Here is a 22,380-nt window from a genome sequence, read left to right on the forward strand (position 1 = left end):
CCCTGTAAAATATTTTCCTTGAAAAGACATTCTGAAACAGAACAACAAAGAACAAATGACATCACCATATAAACTTCTTTCTCTTACCAAATGAGTATCTTAATGCAGTGTTTCATTTCTGGCATAAGTACCATCATCCATATTAAGAACTTTCTTTTAAGTAAGTATATTAATAGGTTGAAGATGCATCTTCATTGCATATGCACACACAGTCCCTCTACACAGTTTTTGTAGGTTTCAACCCCACTTTACTGGGGTTTCTTCACTTCATACCTAATCAATTCATTTATCCACCAGAGTAAAGCACTAAAAGAACATTCTAAAGATTAAGTAGATGAAGGTTTCTAACCATGCAATAATTCCAAGGACAGCAGAAAAACAAAGGGTTACATGAAGATAGGTTCCAAGAATAGAAGTCTTCCCTTTACTTGGACCAGAGCCTCAGAATAATTAAAAAGGTTATGAAAAGAAATGCAAGACCAAGGATGGAACCTACTTCTAACTGCAGTGCATGCTGCAATGCAGATAATGCAAAATTCTGCTAGGTTGCTCCAACCTATATCCTTTTTATAAACTGTATACAGTCTGCATAGCTAAACAAAGGGAAGTGATAGCATTAGGATTAAAATGCATCCAACAACTATGAATTCCATGGCACATAAAGACGAATTCAAGATGGCATTCACTTTGTTCCCTTAGGCACTATATGACTAATTAACACCCTTAAACATTTGTGTGCATGAACAACAAAAAAGCATCAGTCATTTTTGCTGAAAATAAACAGTGGGGAAAAAAAAAAGCCCAAAAAAACCAAAACCCAACACTTAAACTAGTGTAGATAGCTTTTTAAGTGATCTAGTTCAAATAGTAACTAACCTGAGACGAACTTTGCTCCGATTAACATTATCATGCTACTCATAATAAAAAAACCCAAAGGCAGACTACAGAAGATACTAGTGTCACCTGATGTCATCCAGAGGAAGGTGTTTCCAGTCAAGCAAATCAAAAGAGAAATATATATATAAATTGCAATATATGTGTTAAAAAATCATATGAACAGCAAAAAGTAACAATAGCAGTGACATTTGTAGAAAAATTTAAAAAGTTCATGCATAACCCCCCACAATAATTCAAAACAGGCTCTCAACAGGAGGTAAAATCCAAATTCCACCAACAGAACTATCTAGGTTGAGCCCATTTCCAGTATTATTCAATCTTACATGCTAGCAGGCAGAAAACAAAGATCTAAGAAAAATGACTCTTTTTGCCCCAGTGTTGACACAAATAATGACTGAGGTTACGTGCTGATAAACATAATCCTTTTCTAATTAGCTGAAGAACTAATTTAATTTTCTGCTAGGCAGATTTTCTAAACTTCAAAAGAAAATAAAGATATATAGGTAAGATACATATCGAGCACTTGAGACTTTGGGAAATGTAACAGAGAATCTAGATATATGGTGACTAAATCATACTACACAGTACTGAAGTGAATCTTCTTAGTCATGCTGTTACCTATTTCCCTTCCAAACAGCCTACAGGGAATTGTTTCTATAACCCTGATGTCAAACAAAATACCTAAAGTTATGCACAAAATTTTAAAAGGAAATATTTAGCTTTAGCCTTCAACAATAATGTAAAAAACTTAGGCTGCAAGTGTGGGTTTTGGTGGCTGGGTTACATTTTGTAGATTCTTTACTTAAATCTCTTAATTTGAGTAGTAACTCCAAAAAAAGTGAAATGAAATGAAATGAAATGAAGTGCAAGTCAAAGCCCACAAATTCTGTGCAGTAGGCTGATTCAGGCCTGAAAACTTAACCTGAATTAGAGCTTAAATATAAATTCAAATCAGTGATCATAGAAGACTGCGAGTTTTATTTAATTGCAATCTAACAGACGGAAAATCTCTCTACTTCAAAAGAAAGATCTTTTTATTCTTTCAAAAGCATTTGTAATGTCCTATGTGTGTGAGCAATAAGTCTTTGCAATTCTTCACTTTATGATAACTTCCTACTCTTAGTTCCTGTGGGTCAAGCAGGTTGTGGTGTTGTTATCAGTACCTCCTTTATATGCAGCAAATGATAAAGGAAAGATACAGCAAGAAAAATTACTGGATGAAACTTTTCTCTTTTGCAACATGAGTAGAAGAAAGTTCACAAGATTCCTGCATTCTCTCTTCTTTTACATAAGAATTTTTTTTCTCTTGTAAACCATCACTATTCTGAAACCTACAGTTAGTCTGATTTAATGCCCTCTGATTCTAGAAGCCTGCAAAATTTTGCTTGTATCATCACTTCAAGAGGAAGACCTATATTCCTGATTTGTTTCCAAAGTGTTTTTAAGTGATAATTTTCAAATAACTGGAATAATTGATGGATGGTAGGAATGGAAAAGGTCACCAAACTCAAGATTAATTAACTAGGCTAGCTGACTAATTAATAATATTTGATCTGCAATAATGTTTATTTTACCATTTGAAGGAGCTTCAGATGTTTCCCAGTCCATAGATTTCATCACAGCTTTCTTCCATCTGGCATAGCGATATTCACTTTCTGAAATTCAGAAATAAACAGAAAAATCTGTTAGTGCCTATGAATTCAAATTTAGGTATTTAAGCTTCAAGGATTACACTACTAGCTTTTCATCCTTTTCCATAATACACTTTTTTTGCCTCAAACAAGTATTATAAAATATTATTTTGAATGCATTACATTAAAAAAAAAAATAATAAGCCTTACAACAACCAGAAAAAGAAAAATCATAGTAATGTACAGTAAGGAGAAATAAATTTCAAAAACACTTTTCTGAATGTTCAACAATTAGAAGATGTTCAAGTAAGACAAAATGAAGCAAATGTTATCCATGCAGAAGCCCTTCAGCATTGAGAATACTGTCTTGAAGTAGGAATCCTAGAAGTAATTATAGTCAAAATGGTAGGATAAAATTCTGCACAAGAAGTTAAAAAATAATTGGAAAGACAAAATGTGTTTATCTTGCACATGGATTAATTATGTCAAGTATGCTCTTTTTGCTTCTATAAGCACTTACAAATGATGAAAAAGTTAGCTAAAATAATGATCAGTGTAGGCTTTTTAAAGACAAAATAGGAGTCTCCCACAAATACTCTGTCCTTTCCGAATCTGTGAAAACACTTAAATTCACAAGAGCTTTAGGAGACATTCTTCTCCATAAAAAAAAACCTTCAAGATTTGTTTGATTTCCTTCCTGAAAGTCAAAAGCCACTAACTAACTAAGTGCCAGGTACTGAACTTCTTTAAAAAACTAAAAAGAAAAAACCAAAACAGCTCAACCCTGTGGAGATGTATTGTTTTAACCTTTTCCCAGTCCTACTAGTCGAATGCTCTACTAGTCAACCCTAAATAATCGAACCAGCACGTGGAACGCACTTCCGTAAACTGAACGCTACAAAGCCGATCGTTAACATTTGTAAGGATATTTACAAATAGCTTTTTATATGGGTATGTCAGAATGCAACAAAGAATAACCTGATCTGTTGAACATAAAACAGTTTACAGATTCTTAGAGTATATTCAAAGCTTTTACCCTCTGGGTTGATCTGTGGTTCAAATCGTTCACATGTCACTGCTGTCAAATCTCCAGGATTCAGACTCCAAATTCCAACTCCTTCTGCAGCTCCTGCTGCCATAGCAGCTCCTAGAGCTGTTGTTTCAGGCATTGATGGCTTCACTAAAGTGAATCAGAGAGAAGGCCATGATGTTTTTTAATGAAAGTCAGATGACATCAGAACTAAAGACTTACATATGCATCTATATTTTCTGTAACTGCTATATTAGCTTCCCTTACGTTTACCAACTGTAAACATCATTTTATTGCCATTGACATGATTATTAAGTTAGTTTCAACTATGAATCTTCCAACTTGTTGAAATACCTCGTATCACAACTTCCCTCAACACTGAATCATGCAATTGCTCACTTTCATATCATGTGTAAGGCTTCTGACCTCTACCACCAGTTTCTTCAGCATACTTCTGTTAACACTAGGATTATTTTGTTGTTCTTTTCCTCCCTAAAGCAATGACCAGTGGCAAAGTTATCCATTTTGTTCTCACGGTCTAGATGTTTTGGTATTTTTACCAATTTTTACCAGGTGTTTTTATTCAGAACAGGCATCTTAAAAGATGTTACATGCCAGTACTTAATATCCTGTTAGCTTTCCACTGTCACTCTAGAAGAACATTCAACCCCCAGGCTGTAAATCTGTGCCATTCACTGTTTCATGTAGGGAACTTCTTAAAAGCTGATCTTACTGATCATGCCCTTTCAACTGCTAAATTTAGGCACTAATAGTATGGACCCTGTGCATTATATATTACTAAAGGCAAGCTATAACATCTCTATTTAAAAACTTTCTAATACCTTGCTATCACTGAAGTGTCTCACATGCTCATGCATAGAAGCAGAGAAGGTGCAAAGCTCTGACTGATCTCTGTCCAAGATTCTCAAGGTCAGCAGTCAGAGCTAACGATTTCATCAATTTAAAATTTGTCAGATGGTTAGAATTTGGTATGACAACTTCAGAGTTCAATACTATCATAGTGCTATAACATTACAACATGAGATACGAGAGTCTGAGGTGTTCTAGAAGAATGAATCTTAACACTTGATATAAGATCTAAAAATATTTCTGAAAAGAAAAAAAAATAAGAAGTCCATCACTCACCACACTGAGAAGAGCAATCTGAATGACCCTCATCAGCCATTATGAATGAATGCTGCTTTCAGCTTTAGAAAGAAAATAGGACTTGTAACTTTATCTTACCTACTGGAATACAGAGGATGTCTGACTGGAGTTGCATGAGAACTTTGTTATTGGTCATTCCTCCATCTACTTGCAACTGACTTAATGGTATCCCACAGTCCTTGTTCATTGCATCTAAAATCTTAAGAGTAATATATGTTAAGATTTAATTGCAGAAAAATCCATGAAATTCTCAGAATGTAAAATACTGATAAGTCAACATTTGCTGCAGTGTTAAGCAGATAATTCTCCTTCCCATATACATCAAGATGGCAAAACAATAGTAATAATGCAGTTTTGTTTCATGTACAGCAAGTGCATTCAATTTATCACTGAAATCCTAATGTAGGATTTGCTTATTTGCTTATTTATTAGCCTTTTGCTTACATGGTCTGAAAAGAACTTTGAAAAAGAGCTGATGATCACCATGAACTTTGTTAAAACTAACAAGGAAGGAAGCCCGCAGCATTATCCTACAACCATCTACATGCAGAATATTGAGTTTTATATGGTCTTGTAATAGTATTCAATCAAATGGCTGCCTTACATTTTTACTGTTAGAATATCATTCTTGAGAAATGAACTCTGCATTAACTACTGCAGAATGACTTTCTCTTTGTAATTTTTAATTTATTTGATTAAAAAAAAAAAAAAGCATGCTTTTCTCAGCTTTAAATGACAAAGCAAAATACATAAACCACAAAAAAAAAGAAACTTCCATGCATGTTACTACTATTCTGTAGTTCACAAGGCACTCAGTTATACAGTCTTTACTGTGAAAGGTCAATCTATTTATATGGAAAAACAAGTGGGTTTGTAAAGCATGAAAAACTATACAGAAGTCAGTTATCTAGTAGATTTTTATCTAGTCCTAGAAAGTAAGTCAGGAAGGAACCAGAAGTATTGACATAAGATATCTAATAGTTAAAAAAGAGGTAAAAGGTCAGTTTTCATTGTGGCAGGAACTATATATAGGCCTGCACTTTACATGTACATTACAAATAACTTGGAAAATAGGATAAACAACAGGTTATGACAGCATGACAGCTGACAGCACTAAGTAATAATGCTCCTCACCATTTATTTCCTTCACGTGTACCATTGTACATTCGGCTATACTGAATTTCACCTGCTTTTCTCTACTATTCAGAACTTCAGCAGTGCCTCATAATCTCAGATTTATGTATACTGTTGGAGGCTCCAACTTTATCAACTAGTGAGACCACGTCGAATAATGTGATACACTCAGTAGAGATTAAAAAATGAAAAGAATGCTAGCAATGAGGATGTGATGAAGGAACAAAACAAATCATGATCATGCTGTTACTATCTCTACTGTAGTGAGATTAGATTAAGAGCAAGGCATCCAGGTAAACTGTGTCTAATGACAGCCGTGTGCAGCTCTTAGAAGGAAAAATTTACTTTTTTTTCTATAATGCTTTCTGAGAGAAAAAAACATAACAAGGATCATCTGATTGCACAAAGGGTCACCTGATTGCACTTTTTGGATAAAAAAGGAAAAGAAACTGGATGGTACAGTAAAAACAAAACAAAAAACCCCAACCAAATGAATGCAAATTTTGAGTCTATTTTATCTCTATCATCATGACATAATTTACTAACATAAGCATTTCCAGAACCTAATAAGGAACTCCTATATCTGTGAAGTGTTAGGTGTTAATATGTCCAAAGAGTTAACTTCACCTTCAGCCAGAAAGCTTTATTCCCCTCCCTTCTACTACCAGCCACATGCTGTCTCTTGTTGTGACATTTGCTACAGTCCTCTGCGAGGCAGCTGAGGTCATTAATCCAGTAAAAAAACAGCTCAGCAAAAGAGGGATAATTTTTTGCTGGAAAGTTCATTGAGCTGTCACGTGAGATGGAATGGATAGGAGGAGGGATAAGGAAAGAGAGGAGCAGACAACGAACTAGGCTATCACTTCAGTTGGCTGTAATTTTACTTTGACTTCTACTATCAGAATTAAGTGATATAAACTAAGTTCCTTTCATGACTTTCTGAGGACTCAAAGGGTGTTAGCATAGCTTCAAAAACATCTGCCCTGCTGAAGTTTCTGGCTTTCTTTTTCCACAGGACTATGTCTTACTTTACTCATTGTTACGACAGAAATAAGAAGGCTGTTTTCTTCCTCTTACACAGTGTTAGCTGGATATTGTTTTAAAACAAATTATGTTTACATAACACCATCTTAAAAGCATGAAATCATATTAAGGTTTGACTCCTACCCCTTAGAGTCCATGATTTTCATTTTGTCATATACTTTTACAGAACACAAGGAGCATAAATTGATAGTAGATGGTGATAAAAATATATTAATGCTTAGAACATTCTGATATCATGCTTTTTAAGTAGGTTCCAGGATTAACTTTGAGTGTGAGATTTAGTTTCGTTTTTGCAGAACGTTGGCAAAGACAATTAGATATGTAGTGAACAGGAAGTGAATATGGATTTCCCTTGATATGTCTGCTGCTCTTGTGTACTGAAAGTAACATCAATCATATCTGTCAGAGCACAGGCTATAGAATGTAGTCTTCTATGATGTAGAACTAATGCTACATTTCAGTTTTGGCACTGCCTTGCCATTTTAAAGTTTGTCTGTTCTGCATCTCATGATATTCACAAAATGTGTTCACCTTATTTTAAGTGTTGAGAAAAACCATAAAAATCATGTACCACCCAACCAGATCATTGTTGCTAAGTTCACAGGAACAATTCTTCAACACAAGTATCATGTAAACTAGCATACAAGTGTGGTATGAAGCACCAGACTTTCAGTAAACCTTTTTAATCCTCTTTCTGAAGATTTACAGTTAATATTATCATACTAGTTTACAATGAATTTAACAACTAATTTGCTTTTACCTCTCGTGTTTGGAAGCAGACTGCTTCTAGTGCAGCAAAGGCAATGTGGTTTTTGTTTGTAAACTGGGTAAGGCCACAGATAATGCTGTTGAACAGAGGAAAAAGAAAACCAGCAGTTAGAACATCTTTTCCAGAAAATACTTCAGACTTAGGCCTTTTAATTCACAGCTCATTCAGTTCTGTCATATAAGGACTGCTTTTTAATGTTAAAAAGCTTGTTTCTTTTTAATCTGAGTTCTCTTATCTCTGTAATAAGCTGTTTTCAGTGTTCAGTCAATACAATTCATTGCCATAATTTACAAAATTATTGTCAATGTGCATGCATAAAGGGTGCATATTCATACACACACATACAAATTCAAGTGTTCTTCCCTTAAGGAATGTATGATCTAGGACAACTTCTATTTAAAAAAAAAAAGTATCAGTGGTCACTGAAATCTTAATAATTCTCTCATGCTTTCAGTTCTAAAGGAAAAGCCTGGCTGGGTCAATGCTGTGTATTTGGTGCTGGATACATGCAAGAACTGAGATATTAAAGGACATTTTTAGTTACTGCCATTTCAAAAATCAGCTTATAATAGTTAAGAAGCTAAGGACTGTGATCTGAAAAATTGTTAGAATACCTATGTCAGAACTTTTTTGTTCCTTATGTACTAAAAGCACCTAATTTCTAAGAACAGGACTTCCAGGTGCAGGGAACTGGATATTCTTAAAGATCTCTTTTTTCAATTTAGGAAAGTTATTGTATATGTGTTATGCTTCTGTGACTTTCATGGCATGCTCTGATTTCAGCAATAGCACACAAGCTCACAATAGTAGAAAACAACAAACAGAAGGCTACTACTTCAGCTAGTAGATCTAACTAGTACCAGACTGTGAAGTCTTAACAAAAGAAAGGGATTGGGAGGCATTATACTGAAGAGTGTTTAATAGACATAAATCAAAGAGGAAAGGGAGGTGAAATAGGGAACAATTTAGAAGGTTGAATCATTTGATATAGTGAATGCAGCAGCTGTGGGAAAGCTGTTGCTCAGAAAAATAAATCACCACTAATTTCTTAATTTTCTTCTTTTATTGCCTGACAGTTCGCAGGTATACAGAACCAGAAATGTGTGAAGTAAAAAAAGCTGGCTCTTTCCATGTCATGAATCATAGAATCATAGAATGGTTGGGTTGAAAAGTACCACAATGATCTTCTAGTTTCAACCCCCTGCTATGTGGAGGGTCCCCAACCAGCAGACCAGGCTGCCCAGAGCCATATCTCTGGCCTTGAATGCCTCCAGGGATGGGGCATCCACAACCTCCTTGGGCAACCTGTTCCAGTGCATCACCATCCTCTGAATGAAAACTTCCTCCTAATATCTAATCTAAACTTCCTCTGTCTTAGTTTATGAATGATAAAACTACCCTTGTTGGTCCCTTCCAACTCAGGATATTCTATTACTCTGTGATTCTGTGAACTGTCCTCCAAAAAGCACAACCTCATCAAAGTGTTTTCCACCCTCCACCCCCCGCTTCTTTTTTAAAATTTTTAGAGGTGGGTGGAAGGATGATTGGCTGAGTCAGCAAGTCCTTGTTCTTCTTACAGTAGCAGTTGCTGTTTTGAACAGATTAAATACGAAGGAAAAACTGTGGTTGCTTGAAGATGCTATGGAGAATCAAGAAAAAAAACCAAAACCAAACCACAACAATTTCTCATACCTGAAAGGACTAGTGTTAGTATTTGTAAAATAATTAAATTTTCCTGCAAATGTGATGCTTATTCAGATCCTTACCCCCTTGCACTGGGTTCCCAGTAAGGTGCATACAGTCCTGAAAATGCTGGCACAAAGTAGCAGCCATAAGAAGTTCCCGCTTCTGCAGCCAGTTTTTCTAATGCACACACAAATAGTCTTTACTTAGCTTTTCACAACGACACCAGCATTTAAAAATGACACTCAAAGATATCATTATTTAAAGAGAGAATATTTATAATATGTTAGGTAGCTACAAAAGCAATCAAGCTGTTACGATTAGAAAATACAACTAACTGGCCATCTCTTCATCTGTAACATGATGTCCACTTGCAACAATATGAACGGAAGATGGGGCATAGGAGGCTCTGGTAAATGTAAAATCAAAAACAAAAATGATTTACTTGACATTCTGACCTAGATTCTTTGCGGTTTTCAAAGGGTATGCTGCAAATAATTCTACCTTCAAAGGTCACACTTGCATTTAAGGCAAGCATGTAAAACTGGATCAAGACCAAAGAGAGTTAAGAACTAAATTCCCATTAATTTCAAATGGATTTAGAGTCCTAAATTCTCATCTTAAGTATATAATCACCCAACCAACTACAAGGAAATGTGAAGTTTATTAACATCTGAGTAGTAATATCAGATACCTAAACTCCCCAATATTAAAATATGTAATTTTAGAAATTGTATTAAAACACTCAGCATGACAAATGAAGTATTGTTAGTGCACAGCTCCTTCCTATAACAAGTAAAGAAAGTATATTTTTTCAGCTTTTGAAAATTTCTTTTGTTTGCATTGATCAAACCATAGCAACAGAGAGGAAAGGTAGGGAAATACAGTCAGAAATTCTTCTTCGAATGACACTTTCATACAGAATCCACTTAAAGGAGTGAAGGGAGGAGGAGAACATTTTCAAGGAAACAGGGAATGATGACAGAGTCCCACAAGATTCTAACAACAATGACAAGATCAAAGTTCTTGAATCCCTGACCTTTCAGTGGTCTAATGAAACTTACAAAGCCAACAGGTACCACTGTGTTTCAACAGGTGGCTAATTCTAGTGACAGTAGCTTGTATTCTTCTGTATACAAATACAGGTCAGAGTGAGTGTTTCTCATAGAAAAGCAGATTGTTTTACTTTTCTGCTTAGTTTTAAGTCCAATCTGAATTTTGTTTTTTTCCCACTTTTCAAAAATATATCAAATTATTAAAAAATTTAATGAATTGCTTTTCAATCCTAAATGTCATTGTATCAGTCACTTTGAAACTCATAATGCATATTTTTGATGTTTTCTCCTTTTTCAAAGCTTGGTGGGTTCGTAGTTTCTGTGTTACACACCAGTTTATTTCAGTTCAGCTCAAGCAGAAAAAATCAGCAACACAAATTCTGAAGGAATTATAGCCAAAACAGGCAGCCATTATGGATATCTGCTCTAGGATTGATTGGGGCTTTCAGTAAATTGGTCTAATGGGAACTGTCCCTGCCCATGGCAGGAGGGCTGGAACTAAATGATCTTAAAAGTTCCTTGATTCTATGATTATGCACAATTCCTTAGAGTCAGCTTTGCAAACTAAGATTTCTACTTCAATGGACATGAATACTTCTGCATTAATTGTTGCAAATTTAGGGCTTCAGATTGTCATGTTTATTACAGCAAAAAATATGTTTATTGGTTCAGGATCTTACTTTGGATTTTGTAACAGGGACTTATATACTCTTGGCTCTGTAAAACTGAAAACTGTACTAATATTGCAAGTTCAGCATCTTACTGAGAATCTGCTTGCTAGGGAAAGTCGACAAAGGTTTTCAATGATGTCAGTGATATGCTGCATGAAATATCAGTGAAAAATATCAATAAACGGGCTGCGCAACATAATGTATGTATGCATCTTCCAGCTATTCTTTACTTGAATATTTTGAGCTTTCATTCCATAGTAACACAGCCATCAGAACTCAACAACTCATCAAGCAAGTTAAAAAGAACACTTGAAATTAACAGCTTCAAATTGCAAACACTCACCAATTTCTTGTGAAGTTTTAACAATACCTAGATTGTCCCTCAGCCAACGAACAACGGCACCAGCTATTGCAACAGATCCCTGAAAAAAAACAAGATCACTACAATTACATGCAATTTATCCATGGAGAGGAGTTGCCTAACTTCCTAAGCAATCTTCTGGGCTCCTCTAATTTAGGGACAAAACTAATTAAATAGAAACAGCCAGAGAGACAGAAAATTTAGTCACTTTCATTTGACAGCAAAATTCCTCTGTTGGCTCAATAAATGTCCCTGAATAGTTCCATCTTATCACAGATAAAATTGCATGCCCCCCATTTCACAGTAAAAACTCATTTGGGCTTCTATACAAGACAGTCCCAAGTCTACTAAACTAAGCTTCAAGTGAAATGGGAACAGCATTATATTCTCACTGTAAGCCATTGCTAAAAGAGAACAGGTGTTTTCTAAACAGCTAGCTCTTACAATTAAAACATATGGGTTTGATTAAAACAAGAGCTTGAATCCCTATTTTCCACTCTAGAAAGTGTCTTAACCATAAGATTATTCTCGTACAAATATAGGAGTAGAAAGAACACAGTATCTTCTGTTGAAGACTTTTTTTCAGACAATATCATTAAAGATGATGATGAAGAAAAATGCGCATAAGCAAATGTGAGTGTGTGGAAATAAAAGTCACTCTCAAACAAGATCTAAAACAAACCAGACCTCTCACATATATGTACAAAATGAAAATCCCAAAGTTGCCAGAACGTGGCAAATACAACTTCCCACATCCTGGTAACTGTAAGCCACAAATTATTTTCCCAGAGAAGAAAATCCTGTGTGTTGTCTTGGTCTCTTCAACACAGAAAACATAGGCTCTCTTCAAAAGATCAGTGGTAGCAGACAATTCAGGATGCATTTTTAAAAATAACTATTAAATCAAGCCCACAAATCAACAGAGATGGAAGAATAAGTCTGTTGAACCCAATGAAGCACTGGTGTCAAACAGATGTTGAGCTGTTCTGTGCTTCAGAGGCAGAGTTTTAGAACTATGAAACTTTAAGTTATAGGTAAAGTCCAATTTTCTACAGATTTTGGATATCCTCAGAGTTGTGTGGAGAACTGAGGAACTAAAGGAACTGGGAATAGGCACCCATGTTTTAGTAGGTAAAAAGAGCTTAACTGTTAGATGTATCTTGTCTCAGAAATTTGGCTCCGATTTTTAAGTTTGAAGTAAAAACCATTAGAATGAAATTAAAAATAGAAGACATCTAGTTATGCTTTTTTTTTGTCAGAACTGCTAAAACACTCAGTATATCTTCCTTTTTAAAATCCATCTTGGTTTGTTTGTTTACTTAGAACATTTAAGAAAGACTGTGAAACTGAAAAAATGTTTCAGACATTATACCCAGAAATTCAATGTAGAATTATTTTTTTTTAGATTAAGTGATCTGGGTTGGAGATAGGATAACCAAAACCACACACAAGCCTTGAGGCGCAAAGCTATAACAGAAAGCCATTTTAATTTCTGTGCAACTGAATGGTTTCACTGGAGATAACAGAAAGATACTAAAAAGCAAAAGTAATCATAATTACGTATTGCTATAGAAAGGAAGAAATTATTTTACTTACTTCTAATGCATAACAAACAGGTTTGTCTCTGCCCAGTTTGTAAGCTATCGTGGTTAGAAGACCATGGTCAGAAAACACGGACTAAATAGGGTAAGAAGAAAGAAAAAACACAGGCAGAAAATATTTACTTAAGTACATGCAAATGATAAAAAAAAAAAAGATAAAATTAAAAAAAAAAAAAAAAAAAAAAGATATATAGAAAGTTTAAACCAAATAAATTATAGAAACAACTGAGATAAAATCCTTGAAATGCTGTGTTTTAATTTTTCATTTTCATTAGCTGCCCTGGATCTTTCCAGACTTTCTATACCAAATAACTAATAACTAGTACTACAGAGAAACAAGTGTGAAAGAATAAAGAAGAAAAGGCTAAGAGACAAAGAATAGAGCATGTAAGTTACACAACACTCAGCATTTTTTGAGTGAGTTTAAGAATTATACACAAGGGAAGTGCAAGACACTTACTATGAGAAGTTCACTAGGCAGCTAGGAAATAAGAAACACCTTGAACAAACTATTACTTCCTTTTCTTTTCAATTTCAATATGCAATTCAATATTTTCCCTTACCTCCAGCAATACAATTATTGCTAATAAGATTATGATTTATTTATAGTTATACTCAACTATTTAACTGAAGTTTGCTAAAAACAAGTGAAAAATGAAAAAAACACAACTGACCTTCTGACCTGTATTGCACAGCAAGAAACATCCTGTCCCATACCTAGCATGAGAGCAAAGAAAAGTTAAAGCTAGGACATTTAAGAGATAAGCAGTTACTGCAGCTCTTGAATTCATTACTCCCCTAGGGAGACACCACATTTTTTCCTCTCGAAATGTATGTTACCATTAATAGATGATGAAACCATTCCAACACAGTTTATTTAAATGCAGCTTGAGGCTGAAAAATCTAGTTCCAAACTTCTTTCTCTGATTATTTCTTGGACAGTAATTATCATGGAGCAGACAGAGCTGAAAGCTGAGTCTGAATTCTTCTTTGCTGGTTGTGTTTACTTACTTCAGTTTAAGCTGATTATGAAAGCCACTTTATAAACTAAATATTTCACAACATTGAGTTCAAACTTTTAAAGGTAAAAATACAACAAACTTTCCTCCTATCACAAAGATTGCTTTTTTTAAAAAAACACGTTCAACGTCTAAAAATTGCATGTATCTCATTTGAAGCACTACATGTATATGTGCTCACAGACATACAAAAACATAGTTTAGTAGCCTCATACTCTGTGTTCATTTATTCTAACTAATTAAGAATTCATTTTTATTTAATAGTCTGAAAATCCAAGGCTTATAAATATTAACGAAAAGTCTTCAGTTATATTTGTAGAATAAAAAGGATAAAGTAGTATCACAAATTGGCTAGAAATCTCACCTGATACTTAGCTTTAGGAAGGTATTTTTCCAAACATCTCTTATTTTATCAAAATATTTTTTATAAAAATACTTTGTGACAAAATTGCTCAGAAGCATGTTTGTTTTAACAAAATACAAAGCTACTAACTTTGATTTGTGCATAAGTGTAAAAGATAACTTGAAGGTTAATTAGCAACAAGTATAAATTAATGTGTAATTAAATCTGTGAAAGTCCAATGCTGTGTATACACCTAGATGTTAATTTAAGCAAGAAATAGCAAATGAAACAGTAAATCACTTAAGCAGAGCTTTTCCTCAAATCAATATCTGATTACATCACTTGCCTGATTTAACTGATCAGGTATTTTAAACAAGGGAAAATAAGATGCTGAGAACTAGGAAAAAAATCAGTTTTAAAATTCTCCATGACCAATACACAGAACCAAAGCTAAGCACTGTAACTTAGATGAACATATCCTACCTAGCAGTAGTGTGTGGTTTTTGTCATTGAAATCTATGCACATTGTCTGTATTTGTTTAACTGTAGATCACACTATTTAAATAGCAACTACTTAGCTCTGTGTTTTGGTGTATTTTAAAATTAAAAACCTTCGTTCACACAGAGATGTTTCCTCACAGTGACTTTGTTCCAAACTGCACATCACAAACTATTTTACTATAATATCTTCAATGTTTTATTCAAAAGTCAGGACACCGTTTAATTTCTGGATCAACACAGTTGAAAGGTAGAGCTGTAGTTATGTGGTAACTACAAAAGTATTTGGCAGTTAGCTCAGAAGAGAACATAATACTAAATTTAAAACAGAGCAGCGACCTACTGTTTATCTCACAACATTCATCATAACCTACGTGTTTTTTGCCTGCCCATCTTGGAAGCACATTTGCCCAACAAGAGCAGCAGACTGGTCACCCAAGCACTGAAAAAAAGAATTTTTTTTTTTAGCAAATGTCTTCATATGAATCACATTCACCAACAAGTAACATGAACAGATATACTTAACCATAGCTCAAACCTATTAGGAACACACAGCTAATTGAAAGTGAGGAAAAACCTGTAGAGATAATCCTCTTTCCTCTGTAAGAACTGCAAATAAAATGTGTCATGATGCTTATGGTAAATATCAAAACTAAAAATTATTTTGTGCATGTTGTGGAAAAAAAGATGAGAATCTGCCTCAAATTTTTGGATTATGTATATACTGAATCCCTTTTACATATAAAGCAGAGCTTGGTTCTGTTTTGTAATGCTATTCACTTCCTTAGAGAGTCTCAGTTTGGAACGTAACTACACATACGTGTTAGAGTTGACAGCTGTATTTCCACAGCCAGATCTTCTTCAGTATAAATTCCACTTCAAAATGTATTTCATGTTAAACATGAAGCTAAAAAACTTGGAAACCAACAACATTTTTGTAGCAAGATTCATTCTTCTTAAAAATTTTTGCAGTGAAGTTATGTCTCGCAACAAAATTGTTTTAAAGTTGACTTACCCCAGAAATTGGTACACCTGTCAAAGCTCCAGATTTCTGAGTCATAAAAAGAGAAAGAAAAGCTCCAGATCAGCTTTCCATTAATACAGTTTCAGGCAATCAAAAAGAAGCTAAACTTGTATTTGACTCGGGAGATAAAAATTTGCATGCATAAGGAAATAGATGAAGTCATACAAAAATGGATAGCCACTAATGCTGTAGAAGTTGGCTTCAAAGTATGTATTTTTTACTATTGCAACTCTATTAAAAATCTCTACTAAGAGACAGAAAATGGATGTAATATATTGATAAGGGAGACAACATCCTGGAGAAAAATACTTCTTCTAGGAGAAACTTTTTTTTCTAGGAATTTGTTGAATATAGCATGAAGTGAAGAACTACAGCTACAACACATAAAGACAGATTTCTGGGAGGAAACAGAACAAAATAACACGTGAGAGAAGTAAGAAGGGAAAAAAATTGAGTAAATTCTGTTAAGTTATATATATAAAAAGCGGAGATTCGTAGCATAGTCTCTACTACTTACTGCTTAAAATTAACTACATCTTAGTTAATACAAAGAATATAGAGGTAAATGAAACCCAGAGCTTTCTTCTTTTTATATCACTATAAATAGAAATGCATTGTGCTTGGTTTAAAGTCAGTGAAAGAAAAAAAGTAAGGAGGCTTTAATGCCTAAAGGGTTAAATAAACAATATGATTGAGCAGAGTTGCACATTGGACTTATGCAGCTCATTAGGGTAGGAAATAGGGCAGGAAAGAGTCACATGAACTATATGGCTGAGTTGCACACTGGACTTCAGCTTCATGCAGCTCATTCCTAAAATAGAGTAGGAATTTTACAGGTACACTTGATGTCATCTCAACAGTTCTTAATACATATGTTTTTTGAAAAGACAGTGTACAGAAGACAAGGTGCAGTGTAACATGCAGTCTGTGTCAAATTTAAAATGCAGAAGTGTAACAGTAAAGTGAATAGAAAAAAAGTAGTTGTTATGCAAAGACAGATGCCTGATTTTAAGATACAGCATTTCAAGTGGATTAGAACCTCTTCCAAGCACTACCACATAGCTTTTCAGTTGCATTCTTGCAGTAGATATCATAATAAATATATATCTTGACAACATTTATCTCTATCTTTAACTTTTTTTCTTTATAGAACTGTAAAAATGAATTTTCAGTGAAGCCATGCAAGTGCATTTCCAATCTGATTTTTTTTATTCACACTTAATTTAACTGGATTGAAGGTAATTCAGTTTAAAAATGCACTAAAAACCCCAGTGTAATTCAGTATAACTCTTATTAGACAATAGATCTATTTTTTACTTCAATATGAAAATAAATATTCAGCAGCTCGCAAACTAAAGCACACACATACATAAACAGTATACTTTAGATTTTTATATATTTTATATTTAATATTTGTATATTTAATATTTTGTATTTTAGAAACAATTTTGGTGTGAACACTCATTGCCATATCTCAAATCTGGAAATACTTGCAAGTTTATTGGACTAGGAAGTGTGCTTTTACTAATCCTAAAATCAATGGAAATGCATAGCATATAAACAGAGTGGATAACATACAGGTGGTGAGCCTAATAGAAGCCTTTACTCACCAGGCTAGGACAGATTTTCTAGTCAGCAAAAGGAAGAAAAGAAAAAAAAAAAGTGGGAAGAAAGGGGAAAAGAAGCACAAGTACAAATTTAAACTGACCAGCTATTCTGCTTCAGGTGCCACAATGTAGTATCTCATCTCTTATTACCTTACTGCCTAGAAGTATTTTGTTTGCTCCACTCATTCATCTTAATTACAACTCACACTTATCTGATGTTTCAAATTAGTGAAAGTCAGTAATAATTTCTAGCAGCATCTTTAATGACATATTAGTAAAATTATTTACGTTTCAGGCAAGTGGGATTTACATTTTAAATAAAAATATTTTAGTTTGTCCTAATTACAAAATGCTTGGATGTCCTTAGAAAACAACGGTGTGAAATGCCAGGAAAAAATAAAGAAATCACAACATCCAGTTTATCCTATTTTAAGGATATTCTTATTTTAGGAATAAATTATCTGTCACTTTAACAGAAGAGTAACTGCTACATCATATTAAATCTGAAATCTCAGGCCCATGACAAAAATCCATATTTAACTCCTAAATAAACTTCACATTAAAAAAAGCTCATTACTTTTGATCTACTAATTATACTTTGCATTCTGAAAGGTAGTTTCCACAGTACTTGTCAACAAAAATCAAATTTTGCTGCTTATCAAAAACCTCTCCCACTTGTTTTGTCTATTTGACACTTAACGTCTGGCAGATATTTACCTTCATATAATATCTTACAGCAGGACATATTGACATACTAGTCATAAATCAAACAATATAAGTCCAGAGAAAGCCACTAGTTTGAATGAAAATTCTCTCAATTGTTATTGACATATTTTTACAAGATAAACTTACACACATGCACAAACATACCATCAGGCCATAAATCTCAGATGAGCTTCGTACTTTTGGAAGTATTTCCATAGGAATATCAAAGAATCTGAGCACAATACAAAATAAGTTATAGATATGGTCAGTGCTAAATCAGGAAGGATTTTGTATTTATTTTCTTAAATATAAGTTTAAGGTATAAGGAAATAAAATATAAAGGGAACTTAAATATCTAGGATTTCATGCATATGTTTCTCTGTTTCTCGTAAATGTAACACTGAACTAGAAAGTAAAACAGAACATATTTGGGTATTTTGAAGACACATCTAACTCTTCCATATGAGAAGTCATTCCTCTTCCAACACTACATTTATAATATAGTGATTAAATTTAAACTCAAAATAGAAACACTATCATTGCAACTGAAATTAATGAAAAAACAAACTATTAAATTGAATTGTTTTCATGAAATAGTCTTCTACCCACAGAAAAATTCAAGGCTCTGCTGTTTAAAATTGCTTGTAATTTGGACATTTGGTTAACAACGAATCTTACATATTAACAGTAAATACATCAGTAATTGCTGATTATTATCTAGATAAGAAATTCTTACTATTGAGTGTTTTTTAACACATCACTTACAGAATCCACTTAAATAACATTATTACTATAAAATGAGCTTACTGGCAGAGCTCAGGATCCCAGTCCAAGGAATGAATGTTGAATAACATCGTTCTACTGGCATTAGTTACATCTGTACAGTGAATACCTCCATTCTTCCCACCTGTCAAACACTGAATTAAAAAAAAAATAATAAAATCAACAGTATTTACCATGAGAAGGTACAAGTTTACTTCAACAAATTACAAACAAAATCTAAATTCACACAGCTTTCAGCTTGGGAGTGGGAACACCGATGTTTCTGCAACAACTAAAACCAGATACAGTAGAATAAAGGCATGGGAAAGATAGTAAGGGTACAGAAATATCTCCTGGATTCTTATTTTACAAAAGTGGCTAATACATCTTTCTAAAGTTCAAGTTTGTAAGTATCAGTAAGCATCAGTGCTCCTGCTGGGATCTCAAACCCCTGCCTATAAGTTCTGCTACAAACTACACAGGCTTTGATCAGCAAGTGAACTTGCAGAACTTCTGTAGGATGCAAAAAATTCTTTTTTTCTATATAAAGAAGACTATGCAGTTGATCAGAAGATGACTGTATATTGTTACAAGCAGTCAGTAAATATTAAAAATTTTGTTTTGTTTACAACTCCAGGAGAAAATGTTTTAGTAGGAACTTGCATACAGGAAACTGAAATCCATTTTTAGAAGAGTGATAATAAACTCACAAATACATACCCATATAAGCCACGAATCAATAGTTCCAAACATTGCTTTTCCATCGTCAACTGCTTGCCTAATCTCTTCCACATTATCCAAAAGCCACCGAAGTTTCACTGCACTGAAGTAGGTGCTAAGTGGAAGACCAGTCCTAAACTGCAAAATAAAAAACATAAATTGAAAAAAAAAAAATAACATAACATAATGCAGAGATATTTTCCACAACTACTGTTACTAAATATAAAAAGAACCTTCATAAATGAAATACTCAACACCCAAAACTCAGAGAAAATACAAACTTTTTGTTAAAATAAATAGTAAGCTTTCAATAAGCAAGTCTGAAAATATCAAACCCAAAGAACTACTGCATAATGGACAAAGATCAAAGCTGCGCAAAATCCGGGCCAAAAATCCTTTATGTGGAAACAGTTGCTAGCAGAAATCCAGAGTTATCTAGGATATCTCAATATGACCAGACAGAAAGTGAATTTGACAAAGACGAGCAGCACGCTACACAAAAGACAGAATTTGTATTCTACTTGAACTTAGAAGCAAGTAAATTTATATACTCCCCACATTTGTTTGCTGGCTGTAAGAAGACATATAAAATATTTATATAATCAGTCAAGGAAAATGTAAATAAAAGAATTATGATACTATTCTGCAAGCATTTATTTTCAAACTTTGATATATACTCCTACTAGAAAAAATATTGCTTCTTATAAAATATCTTTGCAGTTCTCAGATTGGTTGCAAATGAGTTCAATACTACAACATATGATGAGAAATGATAATGAAATATTTAATATCAATAAATGATTTTTGAACTTTTTTTTTTCCTACTTGCTCTTACTTTTTGGAGGAATATTTAGTTATTAGACAGGAAGCACGTAATGAAGTCTCACAATTGCCCATCTAACTTCTCTACTGAAATATTTAAGGCGTATTACCAATTTACTTGAGGAAAATAAATATTTTCCAGTCTCAGACTGGTGTATAGTAAATGTATTATGTACATTTTTTATTATTTGAAAAGCTGGAAGCTAGGACTGACTGACTTTGTTTTAGGGAATTTTTCAAGAAATACCTCATGACACTATATAATATCTACTATAACAGTAAGAGTTGAGCTACTATTTAATATTCTGTAATCTCTCTTACCTTAAAAAAGGATTTGTTATTTCCAGGAATTCTCTTAAGAAGCCTTTCAACTGTTGACTGAGTTCTTAGGTCAAGCCACACTAGAAACATGAATAAAATAAATTAATCAAATGATCTATTACAACAACAGTGACATGAGTAAGATGTTTTCACAAAACTCGAGTATTTGCCAGTAAATTCCTATCTTTACTCCTTTTTTTTTTTTTAAATACAGAATTAATATTACATTGCCATTGTATTTTTAAAGTACAGTTGTAAAAAAAAAAAAAAAAAAGAAAAAAAAAAGGATTGGATAAACTCATTCAGTTTAGAAGAACTCATGATTTGCAATATCAGACATGATTTTCCACATAATAGAACACATATTTTTCTTTGCTAGAGCACAAGTGAATGACTAATACTACTTTGCTTATAGCAGATGAATACTATCAAATTAGAGGATTAAAACAAACAGTAGGTTGATTATTTACTGTAATTATGAAACTTTGAACTAAAGTGCTTTGCCAGAGTTATCATGGTAGAGCTTACAATAAAGCTGTAAACAACATGCATTTAAACACATCAAAGTCCTAGTCTTTCAGTAGTACAATGCTAAATTGCCTAGCATTTGACATAGGCTGAGTGAACAAATCTAGATAATCACAATTTCTCAGCAGGCATAAGCAGAAAAGCCAAGAAAAGTAAAAAATACAACTCCAAATCATTAAGTACTCTTTTAAACTCAAAAAATATTTACTTTAAGGTTAAATCCCATGAATCCTGACCATTTAGTAAGCTCCTTCATTTCAAATGAAGTGGCTTTGCATACGTCAGGGCTTCAAGGCATGCTAAGATGTCCAAAACCCTTCAGGAACTTTGCTTTTTGTTAAAAGCTTACTAGGTGTTTTATTAAGTTATTAGGTAATAGTTGTAACAGAATGTGGCACTTGTGTACACAAACACACAGCTAATGATGAATCTCAAACACTCAAAAGAAGTTAGTAGGCCAGGCCACAACGAGATGCGCACAGAACTAGGAAAGCATTTTTTCTACAACACACTCGCTTTACATTATTACAAGTTCAAAAAGTGTAGTAGTTACCAATAGCGTTATAAAGAGGTTCTCCAGTCGTCTTGTCCCAAACCACTGTTGTTTCCCTCTGGTTGCTTACTCCAATGGCTTCAGGACAAAATAGAAAGAAGTATCCTTTTCAGAGGGTTTATTTTCCACTTTTTGGGGGTGTGGGAGGGAAAGGAGAGGTGGAGATGAGGGTGGAACATGTAAGGAGAAGAGGCAAGTAAATGGGAAATAAAATGCTTCCAACTTTTTCACATTACAATCTAGAAAGATTACTTCTAAAAATTGAGCATTCATCTTTTACAGTGCTCTAAATCCTTTTTATTTTTCCACAAATTGGGACAACATGAACACTGACAGTAAACTAGTTTTCACCAATAATACTTGAACAGTTTATCTTTCAGAATTTCCTCATTCATTGCTCGTGTCTGTGATTTTGCAAGATTACGTAAGTCTATT

General features: G+C 33.7%; 1 protein-coding gene across 3 annotated transcripts in view; it reads right to left on the reverse strand.

Annotated features, from left to right (window-relative positions):
- Window positions 1-22,380, reverse strand: part of GK (glycerol kinase) — a 50,974-nt gene that overhangs the window by 20,637 nt on the left and 7,957 nt on the right. For 2 of the 3 annotated variants that reach the window (XM_042809791.1, XM_042809792.1), the window contains exons 4-18: window positions 21,946-22,023; window positions 20,865-20,944; window positions 19,722-19,859; window positions 19,047-19,156; window positions 18,405-18,471; window positions 15,919-15,954; window positions 15,278-15,345; window positions 13,718-13,760; window positions 13,039-13,119; window positions 11,425-11,503; window positions 9,439-9,535; window positions 7,664-7,748; window positions 4,804-4,924; window positions 3,565-3,708; window positions 2,472-2,552 (exon numbers count right to left, since the gene is read on the reverse strand). In XM_042809791.1, coding sequence (XP_042665725.1) covers window positions 2,472-2,552; window positions 3,565-3,708; window positions 4,804-4,924; window positions 7,664-7,748; window positions 9,439-9,535; window positions 11,425-11,503; window positions 13,039-13,119; window positions 13,718-13,760; window positions 15,278-15,345; window positions 15,919-15,954; window positions 18,405-18,471; window positions 19,047-19,156; window positions 19,722-19,859; window positions 20,865-20,944; window positions 21,946-22,023 — 1,308 coding nt within the window. Of the gene's footprint in view, window positions 1-876; window positions 964-2,471; window positions 2,553-3,564; window positions 3,709-4,803; window positions 4,925-7,663; window positions 7,749-9,438; window positions 9,536-11,424; window positions 11,504-13,038; window positions 13,120-13,717; window positions 13,761-15,277; window positions 15,346-15,918; window positions 15,955-18,404; window positions 18,472-19,046; window positions 19,157-19,721; window positions 19,860-20,864; window positions 20,945-21,945; window positions 22,024-22,380 lie in introns of all 3 variants that reach the window. The other variant, XM_042809790.1, reaches the window with a different exon arrangement.

This window comes from Centrocercus urophasianus, unplaced genomic scaffold (genome assembly GCF_019232065.1).
Source record: "Centrocercus urophasianus isolate 14NV4802_14NV808 unplaced genomic scaffold, USGS_Curo_1.0 seq_12, whole genome shotgun sequence".
NCBI lineage: Eukaryota > Metazoa > Chordata > Aves > Galliformes > Phasianidae > Centrocercus > Centrocercus urophasianus.